The sequence below is a fragment of the Bufo gargarizans genome, chromosome 1, assembly GCF_014858855.1.
Source record: "Bufo gargarizans isolate SCDJY-AF-19 chromosome 1, ASM1485885v1, whole genome shotgun sequence".
Taxonomy (NCBI): domain Eukaryota; kingdom Metazoa; phylum Chordata; class Amphibia; order Anura; family Bufonidae; genus Bufo; species Bufo gargarizans.
This window is the reverse complement of record NC_058080.1, coordinates 544,061,000-544,083,879: the sequence shown is the minus strand read 5'-3', so window position 1 is coordinate 544,083,879 and position 22,880 is coordinate 544,061,000. Positions and strand designations below refer to the sequence as shown.

The 22,880-nt window shown below is 43.6% G+C and overlaps 1 protein-coding gene across 1 annotated transcript; it reads right to left on the bottom strand.

Moving 5' to 3' along the window:
* Nucleotides 1–53: 53 nt before the first annotated feature.
* UBE2L3 (ubiquitin conjugating enzyme E2 L3) lies at nucleotides 54–21,717 on the bottom strand. Its single transcript, XM_044275549.1, has 4 exons — nucleotides 21,655–21,717; nucleotides 6,627–6,722; nucleotides 5,573–5,759; nucleotides 54–982 (listed from the first exon to the last, which is right to left on the bottom strand). Exons 1-4 carry the CDS (start codon nucleotides 21,679–21,681, stop codon nucleotides 828–830), a joined length of 465 nt encoding a protein of 154 aa, XP_044131484.1. The 5' UTR covers nucleotides 21,682–21,717; the 3' UTR covers nucleotides 54–827.
* Between the last annotated feature and the right edge of the window lie 1,163 nt (nucleotides 21,718–22,880).

Below are 22,880 nucleotides of genomic sequence, written 5' to 3'. Positions count from 1 at the left end.
AGACATTTGAAAATGCTGGTTATATCTGAAAAACTGAGTCACAACAGGGCAGCTTGGTTTACCCCTTTAATAAACATAATCTCAACATCCGGCAGAATTACAGAAGAACGGGCTCATTTCCAACAGTTTAAATTTTTTTTGTTTTTTCTTTAATATTCTTATGTTACAAACTGAAGGAGAATTTACCAAGTCCCACAAAGCACAGTGCAACACTGAAAGGAAAACTAAGAGCCAAATGTTCGACAATCCCCCTCCCTTTGGTGGGTTTTATGGGCCATGGTTATGTAATCCCGCCAATGTCAGAAGACAAATCTGACACAGAGAAGACTGCTAATGGAAGGGGTAGTGACAGCAGACTAAAACCTAACAGATAAAGGACCTTCGCCTGGGAGTGTTCAAAATTAGATGACAAGAATAGTACTAAAAGAAAAAAAGAAAGACACTAAGCGATGCTACAGTTTAACCCTATTGGAAAATAAATCATTGAGTTGTGTGTAATTTATTTCAGAATGGCAGATGAAAAGAAAAACATTTTCTGCAATTAAGAATGGAAAAGAGTGACTTTTTTTTACACAGAGAGCAGAACTGCACTCCCAATTCACACATTTTAAATCCTCCTCTAACAGTTTTAAATAGAGTTTAGCAAAAGCCGTGGGTTGACGCTGCGCCTCTTATCCGTGTTCCCGCGGAGTCCTGCCTCTTGTGTATTTTCAGGGTAAAGGTGAAGGAGGGGATTCTGAACTCGCTGACTCCAATTCTTCAGTTGCGCTTTTTGAATTTGTGTTTGTATATTGTGTGCGTTTTCCTCTGGCGCAAGGCCTCAATGTCTAGTCCACAGGTCGCTTCTCTCCGTATTTCTTTGTAAACTCTTCAGCATTCTTACAGAATTTTTTACGGTCCTTTGAGTATTCTTCCGCTAGATCTGCACGCAGTGGGTGCTCTGGCTGGGGATCGTTGACCAGGGCAATGAGAGACTGGATGACTAGACAAAGAAAAAGATGGAAAGGAATAGAAAGTAAGAATGGGTTTTCTACAATAATCAATTGCAAGTAAAATAATGTATCAGTATATAAAACTTTAATATTAAAGTGGTTTCCCAAGACTTTTATACTGATCATGGGGATCCTACACTCCGTAACCCCACCGATCAACTGTCTGAGGAGGCACTGGCATTCGCAGTAGCGCAATTGCCTTCTCTTTGCTCACCAAGCACAGTGCCATACATAGTTAGCGGCTGTGCTTGGCATCACGCTCAGCCCCATTCACTTTTATGGGACTGAGCTGTGCATAGGCCATGCGACGTCACATGACCTTTTCCCACAGATCAGCTGTTTGAGAATGAAGCTGTGCCTAGGCCATCAGTAAAAAATAAATAAAAAAATACACACACACCCCCCCCCCCCCAGGAAGTGGTTGATCGCACAGGCCGCAGGCGGTGCTGCGCCTGCACAAGACTTCTGGCCGCCGACAGGAAGGACGGGGCATTTCTAGAATTTCGCCGATGACGTGGGGAGGGGGCGGAACCGTTTGCCGGGGTTGAGGGAGGTTATTTGAGGAACAGGAGGCGTTCTTGGGATTCAAATTAAGGCAGGCTGAGCACTGCAGGGGTATGCCACAGAGGAAAAACACGCCCCTCTGGGCACCTTGGAGCCTCATTAGCATATCATAAAAAGGCCTTTTTTTATCAAAAGGACAAAACTAAATAAAAGTAAGAAGACGACTGCCGGAAATAAGGTACTTTAATGAACATGGCAATGGTGACAGCTTAAAATGGTAAAAGCAGGTGACAGATTCCATTTAACAAAATAAATGTAATAAATGTGAATTGTGCTGCGAATCAGTGGTGAAAAAATAATAAAAAATAATAATAATAATAATCTACTGTGTGTGTGTATATACCCTATTCTTCTATTCAGCCAGATAGCAATAAAGAACTCCAATCAGTCTACTGCACGTCTGGTGATGTACATCTGCACAATTGGGATCTGCTGACGAACCCCCTTTTTTTCTTTGCAGTCTGCATTTGGAGATGTGGCCAACTCCATTGGTCCTGCACTCCTGACTAAACTAACCCCATAGGCCGACTTGAATTAGTGCCCGCATAAAGCTGAAGCCTGCTCTCCCTTTTATTCATTGGAGGCCATTATGGCACCAAAAGAGGTAAGAAACAGAGTGGCCTCAGCATGCATGTGGAACCCGCATTCCCTGAATTTAATGAAGGTTGGTATGGCACCAAAAGAAGTGGTATTCAGCATAGGTTCCTGTCCTAAAGACATTGCCTTGCTGGGGGCAAAGAGGCACGTAGCATTAGTACATTTTCTACAGTGTGTATGGCACTATTGTATTAACTTTATTATTTGTGTTTGCAAAGCGCTATTGCATTGTGTTTGCTTTTGTGCTTTCAGCCATTGGGATGTGCTCACTAACCCCCCCCATTTCTGATGATACCTGAAGATCTTCATCTCAAAGAAACACAAACCACCTTAAGGTTTTTTGGGCCCTAGATACGGATAATGTGTAATAGCTGTGCCAGGTTACAACAGCACTGTGGTGAATGGGAACTGTTTCTGGCTCTGCCCACTCAAGGTTGGACCACAAATCTGATATTGATAAACATTAATATATAGAACTCGGAAAAGTCCTTTAACCACCTCAGCTCCCCTAGCTTAAACCTCCTTAATGACCAGAAGACTTTATACAATTCTGCACTACACTACTTTCACGGTTTATTGCTCAGTCATACAACTTAACACCCAAATTAATTTTACCTCCTTTTCTTTTCACTAATAGAGCTTTCATTTGGTGATATTTCATTGCCGCTGACATTTTAACTTTTTTTTATATCAAAATTGACTGAATTTTTTGCAAAAAAAATAAACATTTTTCACTTTCTGTTGTAATTTTTTAAATAAAACTCAATTTCTATATAAATTTTTTTCTAAATTTATTGTTCTACAAGTATTTGATTTAAAAAAATGCAATAAGTGTATATTTATTGGTTTGGGTAAAAGTTATAGCGTTTACAAAATTTACGCACTTTGACTTTCTGAGCACCTGCCATGTTTCCTGAGGTTCTACAATGCCCAAGACAGTAGAAACACCCCACAAATGACCCCATTTCGGAAAGTAGACACCCTAAGGTATTCGCTGATGGGCATAGTGAGTTCATGGAAGTTTTTATTTTTGGTCACAAGTTAGTGGAAATTTAATATTTATTTTTTTCTTGCAAAGTCTCATATTCCACTAACTTGTGACAAAAAAAATAAAATTTTTACATGAACTCGCCATGCCCCTCACGAAATACCTTGGGGTGTCTTCTTTCCAAAATGGGGTCACATGTGGGGTATTTCTACTGCCCAGGCATTTTAGGGGACCTAAAGCGTGAGAAGTAGTTTGGAAACCAAATGTGTAAAAAATGCCCTGTGAAATCCTAAAAGTACTCATTGGAATTTGGGCCCCTTTGCGCACCTAGGCTGCAAAAAAGTGTCACACATGTGGCATCGCCGTACTCAGAAGAAGTAGGGCAGTGTATTTTTACATATACCCATGCTGGGTGAGATAAAATCTCTCTGTAAAAGACAACTTTTCCCATTTTTTTTTATACAAAGTTGTCATTTTACAGAGATATTTCTCTCACCCAGCATGGGTATATGTAAAAATACACCCCAAAACACATTGCCCTACTTCTTCTGAGTATGGCGATACCACATGAGTGACATTTTTTTGCAGCCAAGATGCGCAAAGGGGCCCAAATTCCAATGAGTACCTTTAGGATTTCACAGGGCATTTTTCCGCATTTGGATTCCGTGAGGGGTATGGCGAGTTCATGTAAGATTTTATTTTTTGTCACAAGTTAGTGGAATATGAGACTTTGTAAGAAAAAAATAAAAAAAAAAATTTCTGCTAACTTGTGCCAAAAAAATGAAAAAAAAAAAATTCTATGAACTCGCCATGCCCCTAAAAAGTGATCTTTACAGCGCCTCTTCGATTTTACAGTGTTTTTGCAGTGATCACTGCGGTGGGGCGGACTGAACGCAAGTGTGTGCACAAGATCAGGCCTGATCAAGCAAACACTGCATTTTTTGTAGAGCCTATAGAACATGTCCTATTCTTGTCCGCAATTGTGATCCGTGGATCCGCAAAACACATACGGACGTCTGAATGGAGCCTTACACAGGGGGGTAATCAGGAGTTAATAAGGGGGGGGGGGGGGGGTGTAATGTGTGTGGTGTTTGGTGCTACTTTTAGAGCTGCCTGTGTCCTCTGGTGGTCGATCCAAGCAAAAGGGACCACCAGAGGACCAGGTAGCAGGTATATTAGACGCTGTTAACAAAACAGCGTCTAATATACCTTTCTGATGCGATTATTTTAACATCTACAGCCTCCCAGCGAATGATCATCGCTGGCAGGCTGTAGATTAACTTGTGAGCCGCGCGTCGCTGTGAATGCGCACGCATGTTCACGCGAAATTCCGACTCTCGCGGGATGATGCGCCGGCAACTACATGCGTTCTTTTCATATCACATACAGCTTTTATTTATTTTTTTGGGACAGAAAGGTATGGAAAAATACTCCAACGCTGCAATTAAAAAAAAATGCCATAAACACAAAAAAAAATGCAACTGAAATAAATGTTGCTATATAAAACGAAGGCCTTAATTTATCATGCCTTCATTCCAGAATTCTGGCTTCAAAAAGGTCATAAAATCGGGCTTTTGTGACTTTTTGCATTAGTTTGCGCAAAATTCTGCATTCTTATACCACTCACTCCAATTTTGTCATGTCGGCGGGAAAGTGGGTGTGGTTAGCTATGTTAATGAGTTTCACTACAGATTTAAAGACTTTTTTTCCTCGAGTTGCAATCTCGCTCGAGTAGGAAAACTGAATTAGTTTTTCTAGACTAAAAAAGTGTTAGGTTTAAGGATAAGACAAATTTTTCAAACATGTGAGATTCGATAAATGCGGTATAAGGTAAGACAATGCAGACTCAAGCAAAAATGTCTATCTTAAAGTAATACCCTCTCGGGATGGTTCTAAGTGTAGAGTGCCTGTCCTGGGTATATACATTAATTCATCACATTCACGGGGTGAGTCAAATCGACAAGAGCACCTTGCCCATAGTAACAAGAAAGCGAGCAGTTATATACTTTTGACTTGGCATACGGTCGTTTGCATGGAGTCTTATAATGATTTATAATGCTTTGTGTTCCTGCCAGACCTTGACTTTAATGAACTGTAGTCACATAATGTGGTCAGTACAAATCATTACAACCGTGGTCCGGCAGCAACACACAGCATTATAAATTATAATGCTATAAGTTTCTTACAGGAGCAGTGGGAAATACCCTCTGTGTGGGTATTTCTCTCATTGCATACGCTCATATGAAATTGGCCTTACAGGTAACATATGGGGCTGCAGTTTTATTTAATTTATTTTTTTGCAGAAAAAGACTGATGCAAAAAATAAAATAAAATTATATATATATATATATATATATATATATATATATATATATATATATAATACCAATTGCCAAAATACATACCAAAAAATAGAATAAGTAATCATTACCTTGGTCAGTTTTAGTTGCTGGTTTCCAGTTTTCAGCACTGATCACCGGCAGGCATACCTGGCCTTTCTCATCAATGTTCGGGTGGTAGATTTTGGTTTTGAAGGTTATCTTGGGAGGCTTGAATGGATACTCTGCAGGAAAGTTGATTTCAATCCGAAATGCTCCTTTGTCATATGGAGGATTGTCCTGGTGTAATATAAAATAATAGATCATCTTGTTCTGCTTTATATAAGAATCATTCACATCCTTTTCAGGCTAAAGTGTGGGCAAAAGTAACCAAAGAGGTCTCAAATCCATTACTTTAAATAAATAAATGTCTGATTCTTGTCAATCTGCTAATGATGCCTATCCTGATTCCTGATGATAGGTTATCAATATTAAAATTCTAGGTGGTGCATGGTGTCTAACCCATGCCAGTCTGATGTTGATGGCATATCCTGATAAGCCATCAATAACCTCTTTCCCCAGTATGCATTTTAGGACTTTGAACAAGCAATTTTTTTCCATTTGATCGTCGCCTTCCAAGAGCTACAACTATTTATTATTTTTACATCAATGCAGGCTTTTTAGAACTTGTTTTTTTGCTGGACAAGCTGTAGTTTTAGATGAGCACAAGGAGCCAGAACCATCTTTGGTGAGATTATCCTTCCTTTTATATGACTCTAAGGCCCCACGCAAACAACTGTATCCGTTTTGCAGTCCACAAATCACAGATGTATGGATGTCATCCGTGTGCTGTCCGCATTTTATATGTGGACCCATTGTTATCCATATGTCCATACTGTGAAGTGGTAGAACATGCCCTATACTTGTCTGCAAAATGCAGACCACTGACCCATTGAAGTCTATGGGCCAGCAAAAAATGTGGATGCAAAATGGAACGCAACCGTATTTTAGGGATCTGCGATTTGCTGGCCACAAAACGGATACGGTCATGTGCATGGGGCCTATATGTGCTGAGCAAGTCTAAATGGTGGAGTCAGGGAGGCCGGACAGTCACCTATAGTAGGAATGTGACTTACTAACGAAAGAAAATTAGGACTATATACTTACTGGAACTATGAGCCCCTGCCAGGTCAGTAAATTGGCTTCGTCAACATGTATATTGCGGAAACTTTTCAGCCCAGATTTGCGGATCTCTTCAAGCTCCTAAAAAATAACGAGTGGATAAATACATAAAACAGAGGAACAGGCAGATTTTAGTCCCGAGGAGCATGTCTGCAACCTGAAAATATCACACGCTGGCTTCTAATCTAGGACCAGAAAACTATGGCATATGTTAAGAGTGCTTGTTTTTGTTCAGAGGGGAGACCAGCAGTTGCAAGACCGGCGATGGCTTACCTTCACTGCTGAAATGCAACATACCTTCCCCACAGAATCTGTCTTCAGGGGAGAGTTGAGATACCTCCATGGTCCATACACACTTGACAGTCGAGTGAAGTCACCAAACTAGGCTGACTTTATTGGACGTAGGGTTGTTGCGGGTATCCAAATATCGATACCAGGACAAAAGTATCGATACGATACCAGGATTTGACATTTATCGATACTAGGCTGCCCTCCTGCGCAGCCTAGCATCAGAGAACATGAGCGCGCTCATGTTCCCTCAGCAGCACAGTGGAGAAGGAGTTACTCACTCTTCTAACCCCCCCCCCATGCTGCTGCTGTTAATAAGAGAGGGGCTGGCGCACTGTGCCACCAATGATAGAGGACCTTTCATGGGTCCAAACATTGTAAACTATCAGTATATGTAGAGCAGCGCCCAGGGATCTCACTGCACTTACTATTAGGCTACTTTCACACTCGTGTTTGGTGTGGATCGGTCATGGATCTGCACAAACGCATCCGTTCAGATAACACAACCGCATGCACCCGTTCAGAACTGATCCATTTGTATTATCTGTAACATAGCCAAAACAGATCTGTCGTCACCATTGACTTACATTGTGTGTCGGGGGGGGGGGGGGGGGGGGGGTGCTCAGACATGAAAAACAGGTATTGGGGCATATGTAGGCATGGTGAGGGGTGTTAGGAGCACATAAGAATTTTCATTTTAGGACCAGACAACTAAAGCTAGCCATACACGAGATGCCAGCCAAACGTTCATTCCAACAACAGCCATCGCCCCGTTCCTCCCATACATACAAGTAAACGAGGAGAACAAAAAGATCAGGCGGTTAAAAATCTTCATCACCCCCAAATCAGTCATCAGGAGATGCCTAGAGGCCTCATACACAATAGATGGTTGGCTGAACCTGCCAAAATCAGCGGGTTCAGAGGACATAAGCCTAACGTGTATGGCCAGCTTTACCATCACATACACTGACTAAATGGGTATTCCCGGATTGGCCTCCATTTTAAATGGTTCTCTAGGCTTTTAGTATTGATGACCTATCCTCAGTGTGCATGTGCCATCTCACTTCCTGTCCGCTGCTGCAGTCAAGACCATAGGCATAGCAGCAGCCGCAGCACACATGCCCTGCCCATTTCCCAGCTGGAAGTATGCAAGCCAGAGACCGGAATACTGACAAATGGAGCCTGAGCCCTGGGGACCAGGTAAATATCATTCTTTACTTAGGTACCACAAGTCAGTGGGCCCTAATTAAAAAAGGGATCCAGTCCTGGAATAAAACTTTAAAGGGGTTCTCCAGGAATAAAGATTTTTTTTTATCTAATGCCCTCAGCCTGCCTCTGTAAAAAGTGCAATTACAAATTATCAAACCAGTATATTTTTGAATCCAGTGATTGCAGAATTATGGCTAATTTATCTACAAGAAGTTATTAATCCCTTTAAAAGGGGGTCATCCAGTGTAATAGCATGAAACAATATATAAGTCATAAATCTACTGATCCTCTTCTGCAATTTTTTTAAGCCAGAATTTTGAAGTGCAGGGCTTGATAAACAGATTTAAAAAAACAACATCCCTTTCTGACAGTAGCGTCCCTTTAAAGAGGACCTGTCATTGGTCCAAACATTGTAAGATAACCATCAGACTGTAGAGCGGCACCCCGGGATCTCACTGCACCTATTATTCCGGGGTGCTGCTCCGTTCTCCGCTATATCCCCCGATATTTTCGCTGATTTGGTTATACTGGGAGGAGTCTGCCCTTTTTCTCTTAGGCGTCTCCTTCTCCCAGGCTGTAGCGCTGGCCAATCGCAGCGCAGATCTCAATTTCTGCACAAACTTGGCACACTTTTTGTTGCACATTTTTAACCTATGCAATTTTTGCCAAAATCAGACAAACTGAATAATAAATGTGAGCCACTGAATTAAAATGTTGTATGCATACCCCATAAAAAGGCTAAATGAAGCCAGAGCAATAAGTGTTGGCCTACGGGCAGCAGCAGGCTTGTAACTTTATGCGCCGACAAAAGTAAGTATTTTTATATACTCAAGTTATGTCCCTAAAAAGGCTTTCCAACCCCAATACATTTCTACAAATAGCCGACACTGGTATGAAACAAAAATGGAGCAACCCAACCCATTCCCTGCCACTCCAGAGCCCACAATTCCCCATTAGTCTGTGCTTACTCAGCACCAGCGATAGTGAACTCTGCAGCCAATCAGCACGCTGACGATACAGCCAGTGACCGGCTGCAGCAGTAAAATGTTGGCGTGCAACGTAATTGCTGGAGCTCAGTGGAGAGAAACTGGCAGGGGACCAGAGAAACGTTGCCTTGGGATTGATAAGGAGAGTATTATACTTTATTGTCACTGCCTTGTAAAAGATTTCATGGGCTGGAAAAACCCTACTCAATATGTTTAACATTTATATCTGCAATTTACTTTATCACCTTGAGCCCATGGTTAGAAAGAATTCAAAATGTCAAAGATATAGGAGGAATTTTAATTTTCACATGCTAGTAGGGTTGCACCGGGTATCAAATTATGGTAACCAAATAGATACTTTTGTACCAGTATCGATTCGATACTGGGATTTGACGTCTACCGATACTAGGCTGTGACAGGGCGCTGTGATTCATGGCAGTTAACCCCTCAGGTGCCACACTTGGTGTTAACTGCAGCAGATCGCAGCGCCTTGTCATAGAGGCCTATGTGATTCTACCACTGGCACCTGCCGTCTGTATTTGTATTAAACATTAGTTATCTTCTTTGGTGGTGCAGTGCGACCCCCCAGTATTAAAAACATTGGTGGCAGTGGTCACAGGGTCCCCTCACTCCCTTCATTGGTGGTACAGCGGCAGTCCAATCGGTTACCATTGCAGCCAGGACGCTACTGAAGCCTTCCATGGTAATCTACCTGTTGCTGTGTGTACTATGCACAGGGCAGCAGGGAGAGTGTGATGTCCTATTCACCCTAATAGAGCTCCTATCAGGGTGAATAGGACAAGGGATTAAAATATCCCAGGTTCTAGCCCCTAAAGGGGAAATGGTTATTGAATAAATATAAAAAAAAAAAAAAAAAAAAAAAAACACACCAAAATATTACGTTTAAAATCACCCCCCCTTTCCCAATTTTACATATAAAATATATACACAATAAATTAACATATTACATATCGCCACGTCCGAAAAAGTCCAAACTATTAAAATGAAAATTACTCTTACCGGTATCTGGATTTTCCCTTAGCCTCCACAGCGGCACTTCCTGGAGGGTACCCGCCTCTTCAGGGACAGGAAAACAAAGATCAAGGCATAAAAGCCCCCTCCCCTTTACCAGTTAGACTAGAACTTCAAGTAGATGCATCATTTAATAAGGTTAAGACATAATGATACAAATGAAAGAAAGGGTCAACTGCCCATAATCAAAATAAATGTAACTAAAAGAAAATAAAAAATTGGGTGGGAATTCCCGGTGCAGTTGTGGAGGCTAAGGGAAAATCCAATTCCCGGTAAGACCACAGCAGATGAAACTTTTCTGCCAAAGGATAGGTCTCTATTGGATAGCACATCAAGTTTGTAATGTCTGTAAAAAGTAGAAGGGGGTCGCCCAAGCTGCTGCTCTGCAAATATCTTCAAGCAAGGCAGCCATAGCCCGCGTAGAATGGGCTTTTAGTCCCAACAGGGGAGTCATCTCTTTCTCAATGTAACAGAGATTTACGGGACTTAAATCGGTGTTCTGGAAGCCTTGCTAGCTGCTCCACCCTGGTTAGTGTCCAGGTACTGGACTAATAATTGAATAGTCATTCTGAAGTAATTTGTAATATCCAGATATTGAACACATCTTCTCACATCAAGGTTACTGAATCTCCTCTCTTCTTCAGAAGAAGCCTGATGACAGAATGACGGAAGATAAATATAGATACCATCTTGGGAAGAAATTCAGGAGAATGTCTTAAACAATTCTATCTTCCAGTATTGTAAAATATAAGGGCTGAATTGAAAAAAAAAATCTGAATCTCTGACTTTTCTAGCTGTCGTAATTGCAAGAAAAAAAATAAAGTTTTAAAAAAGGTCAGTCTGATAGCTACATCTCGAATGGGCTCAAAGGGAGAAACCGAAAGGACGGAAAGAACTACATTTAAATCCCAAGATGTGACGGAGGATCTTTATCTTGGGTGTAATCTACTAGCGCCCTTTAAAAAAAACAAAAAAAAATTCTAATTAGATCCGATTCAGCCAGCTTTTCACCCATAAAAGCAGTTAATGCTGATACCTGTACCTTTAAGGTGCTTATTCTAAGACCTCCATCTAGTCCCGATTGGAGAAAATCTAGAACTAGTCCTAGGTCTGGGGGTCTGAACGAATTTAGAAAAAGCTTTCCAGAATCAAACATATTTTTGAAGTAACAGATTTTCTGCTACGCAGTAATGTATCTGTTACCTTTTTGGATAGCCACTTCCTTCTCAAGATGTCCCGTTCAATCTCCAGGCTGTCAGATGGAGTTGCAGACCGTTGGGATGAGGAACCAGACCCTGGAGTAGGAGATTTGGAAGAAGGGGAAGGCTGCTAGAGACTTGTGTATCGGAAACAAAGTCCTTTTGGGCCAAAATGGGGCTATTAATATCAATTGGGATCTTTCTTCTATCACTTTTGTCAGGACTTTTGGTATTAGAGAGAAGGCGTACAGGAGACCCTTCGGCCATTTGTGTGCTAAAGCATCCACTTGCAGAGGTCTGTCTTTGTAAGAAAGGGAATAAAAACTTGCTGACTTTCTGTTTTTTCTTTTAAGAAAACAAGTCGATTAACGTGTTCCACATCTTGCCGAGATCTGGTTGAATATTGTCTGGTTTAAGCTCCATTCTCCCTTTCAGTTTTTCTCTGCTCAAGAAGACCGCTAGATGATTTTCTTTTCCCTTTATATGAGCACATCAGATTTTAGGTTTGCTTCTGCCCAGACAAATATTCTTTCTGCCACCTTCGAGAGGAGAAGACTTTGTCCCCCGCCCCCCCATTTGTTCACGTGAGCAACCGGTAGAGTTGTCAGAAAATATTTTTACATGATTCTGGACCAGGGATGGAGCAAAATATTTTAATACCTGCAAAACTGCCTGAAGATGGGCGGATAAGGCTCTTCTGCCATAGACCCCGACATGTCCTGCCATTCAGGTGAGCTCCCCAGCCTTGGCTTCTTGCATCCGTTGTGACTACTACTTGCTCCGTCTGTTGCCATTCTACAATTCTTGAGTAAGCCTGGGCCCATTTCCCTGATGATATTGTGGAAGTCATTACCCCCATAATCATCATGATCTCTTATAAATGCCTTGCGTACTTTTTGAAACTTTTCTACTCTTTGGACCATGTCTTTCCTTTCTTCCCCCCGGAAGAAAGGAGAATATTAGATGAGAATCTTAGAGAACCCCTAGAAATACTTTCCGATAATGTGGAACTAGGTCTGACTTCTTCATATTGATGATTCAACCTAATTGTGATAAGGTTTTGACTAGAGTCTGTAACTGCAAAAGAAAGGACTCTGTCATTGGGGCTGTTATTAACAAGTCGTCCAGGTACGGAATCAAGACCATTTCTGACCGATGGAGGAAGCTTGAAATCTCGCCATAATTTTTGTAAATACCCTTGGGGCAGAGAATAGACCAAAGGGAAGAACCTGGAACTGGAAATGATTAATTCTCCCCTGAATCCAGACTGCCATTCCCAAAAATTTCTGGTAATGTTGATGGATTGGGATGTGGTAGTAAGCAATAGATAGATCTATTATTGACATTACCCAGTCTTTGTATATCAGGTCGATTGTGGCCCTTACTGTCTCTATTTTGAACTTCTTGTATGTTATATATTTGTTTAGATTTTTGTGATTTATTATCAATCTGAATGACTGGTCTGGTTTCTTCACCATAAAGACTGAATAGCAGCCCCTTTTTCCCCCTTCCTCTGAAGTAGAAGCACAATCTGTGATTCTATAGTTTGTTTCTCTTGAATTCTCCAGGTATCTGTCTTGGGAAATACTTGATAGCTCCAGCCTGTATCCGGATGCTATTACAGATAGTACCCAAGATGATGCATGAATCTGAACCCAGCCTTGGTCGAAGTTTTTTTAATCTCCCCCCGACTGGACCTCTGGCATCATTATGTGGTACTTGGACGGGAGGACTTATCCGAGAAGCGCAATCCACTATTTTTGTTTTTCACTGATTAGGAGGGGGCTTTTATACGTTGATCTTCATTGTTTTCCTGTCCCTGAAGAGTAGGGTACCCTTTTAGGAAGTGCCGTTGTGGAGGCGTGGGGAAAATATCTCCTATGCGGTGAAAGCCATAACAGAAAAATAAATAAAAACCGTGTGATTTGCCTTTTTGTCACCTTGCTCCCCCCAAAACAATAGGATCAGACTGTTCGATTATGGGCTGGACATTCAATAAAATGTGGAATGCACGTGGCTTTATTGGTGCGGTATCAAGTATCGCAATACTTTTTTCTAGTATCGAAATTGAATCAAAATGTTGGTATCGTGACAGCCCTACACACTAGACCTAGTTCAAACTGTGCTGGACTAGAATGTGATGAATTTATTGAGACAAAGGCCACCTAGAAAATTTGTTGCATCTTTGCCTGTGTGTGTCTCCCCAGAATTAGAGACTACAGCAGCGATTTCTCCCATAGTGCATTTAGGGTGTGTTGGTGTAGGCCCCAAAAAGTTGAAAACATCTTTCTGGAAGCTATACATGTCATCAGTGCAGAATCTAGGGCCGATTTGTGACACCTCTCACATGACCAAGGATGGCCATAGAAATTAATAGAGTTGCAGCACAATTCACAAGCTACAGTGACCCTATAATGGGGCTGCAGCAGTCAAGGAAGCTTGTCAGTTACTCCATTTCTAAGGCTGTGTAGCCTCAGCCTGAGGCTACATTTACACGACCGTATGTGTTTTGCGATCCGCAAAAAAAAAATACAGAAATGTCTTGGCATCATTTTTTTTTTGCGTATCCATTGAAACAATGCCTATCCTTGTCCACAAAATGGACAGGAATAGTACATGTTCTATCTTTTTTTTATGCTGTCCACATTTTTTTGCAGACCCACTGAAATGAATCGGTCCGCATCCTATTCAAAGAAAAAAAAAAAACACGGAACAGACACAAACAATACGTTCATGTTTATAAGGCCTAATACTAAGGTAACTAGTTGTGACTAAAGACGCACCGGTCTAGGAGAACTGGTGTATACAGTGCTGTACTAACCCCTAGCCTGGGCACACTTGGTAGGTTTCTCCCTTGTGCTCTCAGACTGTAACGATTTGATAATTGTGTCCAGATCCAAGGCAAAGGGACCAAAATACTAGAGTTCTTCGAATGTGGGGCAATTTGAACAGAAGAGTATGGCTGAATGCAAGCGTCACTGTGAGCAGTGAATCATGGGCGCTCGTATGACAATCCAACAGAGCCAGTCTGGTCATATGACTCCTCAGAAGGAAAGCAATCATTACACAAGGTATGGGAAGAATCCTCAAGACAATTTGGGATGAGTGTGGGGGGGATTCATCATTGGCTTTATGCCAGTTCTCGCATAAAAGTTGCACATTTTTGTGCAAGCCACAACTTGCAGCTTTTTGCACTTCTCTCATCACCTTTTAAACAAAGAGAAGCGTATGAGTTTTATCGGAAGGTGACATGGCCTCCCACAAGTCAACAGATTTATTATAATGTATGAGATTATAGTAAATTGTAGTGGAAATGTGCGTCAGCTGGTGTAGATTTCAATGTCTGTCTTTAGAACTTCCCGAAACATGGCGGCAATATGACAGAGCCCATTTAAACAGCACCTGTTACCTGCTTATCACTCTATGGAGCCATCCATGGATAGAAAGCCTAAGGCAGTGGTGGCGAACCTATGGCACAGGTGCCAGAGGCAGCACTCCGAACCCTCTCTGTGGGCACCCGCACCGTGGAAAAGGGTCTATGGTGTACCAATATGCCTTAGACTTTTCCTGCCAGTCATCAGCACAAGGCGCACTATGAACAGCGCAGGCAGCACATTGAATGTAGGCAGGGTATTATAGCTAAAATGATAAAATACATGAAACATATACTGTAATGGGATTCAGGTTAAATTGCTGTGTTGGCACTTTGCAACCCAAAACCCACTTATTTATGGCAGTTTGGGCACTTGGTCTCTTAAAAGATTAATCGTCACTGGCCTAAGGTCTACCCCTCAAAATGTCAGTGGAAAGGAGAAAGGACTGTGCTCATCACACCAAGATCACTTGCCGACTACTTGCGAGAGCCATCTGTCTGTCAAGGTATATCTCTAATGGCCACACGATAGCCACTAGCTGGATCTCCACCACCTGCTGACCATTCCCAAAATCCAGTTACAATACCCCAAAAGCTCTTCCAACAAACACACACAGACCTGAAGTCTGTCTCCTGACATGCCGCTCAGGTGCCGATGAGATCTGGAGTCCCGTTTGACAGGAACTCAGGGGCACGATAAGAGACTTACACAGCTTCAAATGCTGCCCAAGCAAGAGAACTGGATGGAGCCGTGCAGAACAAACTCAAGTCCACCCAGGACTTGTACAGCCAAGTGGGGGAGATACTGTAGCCCCGAGAATCACAGAGATCACAACTACACTTCCCACTGACATCTGGCAGCAGGAGGCGGCAAGATGCACCAAATTTATTAACCATTGTACACCACAAATTTTGGCACGACTCCAATACACTCTTGGGTTTAAGCTTTAATAAATCTCCCCCATGTACCTCATACTATGAGTGAGACTTCATGTACACTCCATAAAGAGTTGACCAAGGCACCTGTAGTACCTTCAATTTCATACTGAGGTAGACGGCTATACAAACACCCAAAACTGCAGAAAACTTAAAGGGTTGGCCAATGACAATAACGTATCCCTTATGCACGAGATAGGGGATGTGTCTAATAAGCTGGGGTCTCACCATTGGGGTCCCAGCAGATCACTACAACAGACATGCATGCGCCGACTGCATAGAGCTGAATGGAGCAGGTGGATACAAATGCATTTCACATTCAAATGGGTAACAGAAGCCCCCATAATTGGCAAGGGCCCCAGTGGTTGGACCCCTGCCGATCATTAAACTGCCTGACCTGCTGCATGTTCGCTTGGACATCTGTGTTGGTCCCATGGTAATATGTGCCTGCATTGCTGAGAAAAACGATGTTTTAATATATGCAAATGCACTTCTAGGAGCAACGGGGCGTTATCATTGCACCTTGAGACTCTGCTCTCTGCAACTGCTGTGCCCTCCACTTTGAGAGGGCCAGGCAGGCGCGATGATGTTTTCACTACCTGGCCTTGTCAAAGTGCAGAGGGCGTGGCAGTTTGAGAGCAGAGCCTCTAAGTGTAATGGTAACACTCCTGTTGCTCCTAGAAGCTCATTTGCATATATTAAAACCTTATTTTTCTCAGCAATGCGGGTACATATGAACATGGGCCAACACGGATGCCTTCACCTGCTAAGTGCACATGTAACAGGTCAGCCAGTGTCATAGGTACAAATCTGCTGACAGAAGCTCTTTAAGGTGGTCATACATATTAGTCTAAAGTTGATGAAAAGTTTTAATTTCAACAAAAATTTTCACCCGATAGTCAGATCAAAGTTCATTCTTTAAAATAATGTGCCAAGAAAGATCTTACATCCATCGTCCATTGTCAATGAGCATGTACGGCCAGTCTGAACGACTAAAACCGCCAATATGGACTAAAATGTTTAGGGTGCGTCCGATTATCGGAAGTACCGATGTTACCGGCCGATATTCAGGATTTTGTACATTATCTGTATCGGCATCTAACCTTGCCGATATACCGATAATGCATATAAAGCGAATACTTGTGAGCGCCTCCATTATGGAAGCGCGCACTAGTATGCATTGGGTGCCGGGAAGAAGCGGAGCAAGCGCTTCCGATACTCACCCTCGCTGGTCTTCTTTGATGGAGCCCGCGCTGCACTGTCCTGACCCTGTACAGCGTCAGGACGTAGTCCGCGCACTATGACCTGACGCTGCACGCTGTCAGGTAACAGTGGAGCGCGGGCTAGAGAACACGGTGGAGCGAGACGCCAGACCCGGAGATGAAGGGGAGCCGCGGCGCAGGAGAGGTGAGTTTTATTTTATTCAGCTTTGCTGGTGACACTGTTGGGGATTTATTCAAAATTGAAGGCATACTGAACCAGCATGGCTACCACAGCATCTTGCAGCGGCATGCTATTCCATCCGGTTTGCGTTTAGTTGGACCATCATTTATTTTTCAACAGGACAATGACCCCAAACACACCTCCAGGCTGTGTAAGGGCTATTTGACCATGAAGGAGAGTGATGGGGTGCTGCGCCAGATGACCTGGCCTCCACAGTCACCGGACCTGAACTCAATCGAGATGGTTTGGGGTGAGCTGGACCGCATAGTGCAGGCAAAAGGGCCAACAAATGCTAAGCATCTCTGGGAACAAGACTGTTGGAAGACCATTTCAGATGACTACCTCTTGAAGCTCATCAAGAGAATGCCAAGAGTGTGCAAAGCAGTAATCAAAGCAAAAGGTGGCTACTTTGAAGAACCTAGAATATGACATATTTCCAGTTGTTTCACACTTTTTTGTTATGTATATAATTCCACATGTGTTAATTCATAGTTTGATGCCTTCAGTGTAAATCTACAATTTTTTAGTCATGAAAATAAAGAAAACTCTTTGAATGAGAAGGTGTGTCCAAACTTTTGGTCTGTACTGTATATTATGAGATAAAATATCAGTGTAAGGCTCCTTTCACACCTGCGTTCAGGTGTCCGCTCGTGAGCTCCGTTTGAAGGGGCTCACGAGCGGCCCTGAACGCAGCCGTCTGGCCCTAATGCATTCTCAGTGGAGGCGGATCCACTGAGAATGCATCCGCCTGCCAGCGTTCAGCCTCCGCTCAGTGAGCGGACACCTGAAAAAAAAAAAATAATAAAAATAAAAAATAATAATATATATATTATAGGTCGAGCCCTAATGGTTGTTCACCAGATCATCAGTTTAACTGCGGGTCAAATCTCAACCTATTTCTGTCTAAGGCCTCATGCACATGGCCATTTGGTGCATTGGGGACTGCAATTTGCGGTCCCCAATGCACAGGCATTATCCGTGCGGCTGCCGCAGACGGATCCAGACGCATTTAACTTGAATGGGTCCATGATCTGTCCGCACCACACAAAAAAAATAGATAAAAATAATAATAATATTCTAGTGCTTCTGTGCCTCTATTCCGCACCACACCTTCCGGATTGCGGACCCATTCAAGTAAATGAGTCTGCATCTGTGATGCAGTGTGCACACGGCCGGGCCCGTATATTGTGGACCCGCTGTTTGCGGGCCACAAAACGGGCACTGTCCATGTGCATGAGGCCTAATGTGTATGGCCATCTTTAGTGTGCCATAATACAGCCCCCAAGCCGATCCAGTTCCAGAGTGGTGGACAACTAAAGCTGAGCCCATACATCCAGTCTGATGTGCAGTACAAGGTGACAGCGCAGCTGCAATGTATCGATCTGGGCGACGCCTGGAGCGCACTGTGTGGCGAATGCACAGCAGGCTATTATAGCCAAGTGGTAAAGTACAGGGAAGATCCGCTATATTGGATGTTATTTACACCATTAATAGTACTCTGCATAAATGCCCAACTATTAGGCCACGTTTACACCACTGCTTTTTTTTTCCGTTGTTCTGCTCTGTTAGATGAGCAGAACAATAACAGAAGTGTTGGATCGGGCACGTAAGGCTGCGTTCTTATCCCATTTTTTCCCCCCATACGTTTAATGTACACAAAAAAGGTATACGTTAACAGATGCCATACTGTGTCATCCATCCAAAAGAAAACAAAAAACCGCACATGTTAACATATGTTTTTTGTACAATGGAACTCTATAGTGATGACAGTATGGCATCTGTCAACATATACTTTTTTTGTGTACGTTAAACGTATGGCACAAATGTGATGTGAACCCAGCCTAACTGACAGGAACGGAGCTGAAGACTCCATTGACTGACTAGATCCGTTCAGGATTCTGTCTTTTTATCGGACAAAAAGTCCTGCATATAAGGTTTTTTTTTTTTTTTTTACAGAATCTGCAACAGAGGCTCCAAAAGTAGCCTCCAAGGCAGAAGTGAACAAGTGTAGGCCGATATATTATGTATTTGTACTCCTCGGGTAAAAATACTCCTCCAAAATGGCAAGCAGAGTATTTTTACTCTTCTGGAACAAAGGTTGCGCAACCCCTGCTTACATAAAGTATTCACCAACCCAATACAGTGAGAAATAAGCGGTTTGTACATAAAGTGATAATTCATTGCTTTGGGAAATTTTAAAGAACAGCCGGGATAAGTTCATACCCTGCGAATCTGTTAAGCGGCCGTGAAATCCTTGTATCCTACACTGGGGGGAGGTTTTTCTCAGTGAAGTTCCACACACTAATCTTGTAGCAGGCAATTTAGCCCCGAAACTGGCAAACACTATGCTGGGGGAGAGTAATTAAAAGGGTTGGCCATGGGTCTCAGACACACTCCTATCTCCAGAACAGGACCCCCAAAGTGAACAGCAGACGTTCAAGCACAGCCACCCTCCAATACATCGCTATGGGAGTTCTGAAAATTGCCAACCACTTGGCCATTTCTGGCAGTCCCATAGCAGTGAATGGAGAAGTGGTCATGCTTGGCCATTTCCAGTATACCCATAGCAATAAATGGAGAGCATGACACGCATGTGCAGTGTGCTTTCCTTCACTTGAGGCCCTGATCTCTAGATAGATGCGGGCCCCACACTTATCTGATACTAATGGCATATCCCAGCTGGACCAACCCTTTTAAGGCTCTGTGTACATCTTCACAACACCGGACAGATCTTATTGCCTTAGGCCTCATGCACACAGCCGTTGCCCGGCCGTGGCAGCACTGCGGCCCGCAAACAGCAGGTCAGCAATATGAGGGCACTGGCTTTGTGCTCCCCGCATCACGGAAGCGGACCCATTCACTTGAACGGAACGGAGGGCTTCCATGGTGTTTCTGTCCATGCCGCTGCGCAAAAAAAAAAAAAAAAGTACTTGTTCCATTCCAGTTGAACGGGTCTCGATCCGTCCCGGCCACCGCACGGACATGCAAATTGCAGTCCCCAATGCACGGAACGGCCACACAATGTGCATGAGGCCTTATAACAGGGTTCAGTGGGGTTTCATCATGGGGTCGTTGCTCTTACACTATTGCTGCCAAAGATCACAGGGCCCCTGATGCAGATGAGAACAGAGCCCAATACTGGCACATGGTGCCTCAGTGTGCTGCCAGCGCCACCCCATGCAAGAGAGTTCTTAAAGACACAAATTTGTCAGTCAGATAAGGTATGGGTACCACCTCTGCAAACCTATCCCTAGAATGGAGCACCCAAAGTAACAGAGCAGATGGCACCAGCGTGCCCACAACTATTTACTCAAGCACTGGCTTGAGCTGCTCGGCCACTACAAAGCGGATGGTTCCGACTTCATCCACTATATGGTTTCTGGTGCAGACCCTAGGTGTCAGACCTCCACAGATCTGATACCCTATCCTGAGGATATGCCATCAATATCCAAGTCCCCTTTCACTTCTAAGGAAGTCCTTATGGTGCCCATACATGATGTTTGTGGAAGCCTTGAAGATCACACAAGCAGCTGCCCATACCCAAAAATATCCGACTTTTCCACAGACTTTGCTTGGCTTCAGTCACTCTTTCCGGTCATAAAAAGGAGAGGAATATTGGCAGAAAGCAGACTTTATCTAACATGACTAGATGGCTGCGGAGCAGAAATCAGACTTCTAGTGGCAGATCCCATATACTGTATCACAAAGTCCAGCTCAACCCATCACCCAAAGCCACAGACCCATAACACCTTCCATCAGAGGAGACCCGACTTCTACCTGCTTAGCCAATTGACAGGTGGCACTTGAGGAGACATAATAACGTGAGCCCTCTGCACCTCCAGAGCGGTGTATTACCGGGGAGGCAGACCAATCTATCCATTCTCATGTCAAATCCATCCGCTATGGATAAAAAAAAATAATAATACACAACCCCTGCCGATCATAACCGCCCAGGAGTCAGTGAAGATGACCCTATCATGGTTTCCAACCAGAGCAAAATATGATGTAACTGCTGAGATGATCATTACATGGGACTCCACTGGAAACAGTCAGTAAGTAGGTGTCCAGCACAGAGCAGGCTGCTGATGTAATAACTACAGGCCTGTACTGTACACATGTATGTAACAAGGGGCTGGAGACTACAAGCATGCAGTGCCCCAGCTGTGACTGGCACAGGTAGGTTCCCCTGCCATACCGGCGGGATTACACAATGACTGCCCCGCACACACCGAGATCCCCGGGCCCCGCAGCGCTCGCTCCTCCATGTCCCCGCACATCACCTCCCGGAGCCAGTGCTCCCGTCTTATGGCGGAGCTCTCGTCTCCAGCCGCTTCGATCCCGCTTCCCACACAACGCGGGACAGGGAGTGCCGGACTCGGCGGGCGGCGCGGGGTGAGGCCGGTGATCCTAGGCCTAGCCCTTGGGTTATTATTACTACTGATCGCCGCCTCTAGTTCCCCCCCAGGGGCTGAAATATAAGTGGAGAGCGGTAAGCAGTCAGAACCCCGCTTTCTCCGAATGAAAGAGCCGCCCTATCCCCCCATTACCTTCATCAGCCTCCTGCTGGCCGCCATCTTGGATCTGAGGGGAGTTCCCACAATGCATTGCCGGTAAAGGGCCGGCACTTCCTGGTGCGCCCAGACCGGGTCACCGAGCAACGGAGGGGGGAGCTGACAACATTCAGCCGACTCCGATCACGTTACTCACGTATGGTATACCGCAGCTGGGCTATGAGGGCATGCACCGGGTGTGCCCGCATATATCCCTAATAGAAGACACCTTTACTTCACTAGTCATGATAAAACAGGGATTGCCCACTTCCTATACACTCTACTATTTTGCTCCAAGCAATGGCATTAATACTTATAAGTCAAGGGGATGTACAGGGTTAGAAAAAGTGGGCTCTTCTTACCAGCAGATGTGCCACATCTGTATTGTAGATCATGGACAACTACTTTGATGCAGTCACCCTAGACCACCAGAATTATCACCTTCCGAGACCACCAGTAATGCTTACGTTATTATCACTATCATAGACCACCAGAATTATCACTATCCGAGACCACCAGTAATGCTTCTGTTATTATCACTATCATAGACCACCAGTAATGCTTCCGTTATCACTATCATAGACCACCGGTAATGCTTCCGTTATCACTATCATAAACCACCGGTAATGCTTCCGTTATTATCACTATCATAGACCACCGGTAATGCTTCCGTTATTATCACTATCATAGACCACCAGTAATGCTTCCGTTATTATCACTATCATAGACCACCGGTAATGCTTCCGTTATTATCACTATCATAGACCACCGGTAATGCTTCCGTTATTATCACATTTTTATAGACCACCGGTAATGCTTCCGTTATCATCACTATCCGAGACCACCGGTAATGCTTCCGTTATTATCACTATCATAGACCACCAGTAATGCTTCCGTTATTATCACTATCATAGACCACAGGTAATGCTTCCATTATTATCACTATCATAGACCACCAGTAATGCTTCCGTTATTATCATGATCATAGACCACCGGTAATGCTTCCGTTATCATCACTATACGAGACCACCGGTAATGCTTCCATTATTATCACTATCATAGACCACCGGTAATGCTTCCGTTATTATCATGATCATAGACCACCGGTAATGCTTCCATTATTATCACTATCATAGACCACCAGTAATGCTTCCGTTATTATCACTATCATAGACCACCGGTAATGCTTCCGTTATTATCATGATCATAGACCACCGGTAATG

What these genes read in the sequence shown, in the direction of transcription:
- UBE2L3 (XM_044275549.1), bottom strand. Translation starts at nt 21,681, where the DNA reads ATGGCGGCCAGCAGGAGGCTGATGAAG. An exon ending in CCAGCAGGAGGCTGATGAAG is followed by an intron (nt 6,723 to 21,654) that starts GTAATGGGGGGA and finishes GTTATTTTTTAG; the next exon opens with GAGCTTGAAGAGATCCGCAA. An exon ending in AGCAACTAAAACTGACCAAG is followed by an intron (nt 983 to 5,572) that starts GTAATGATTACT and finishes TTCTTTGTCTAG; the next exon opens with TCATCCAGTCTCTCATTGCC.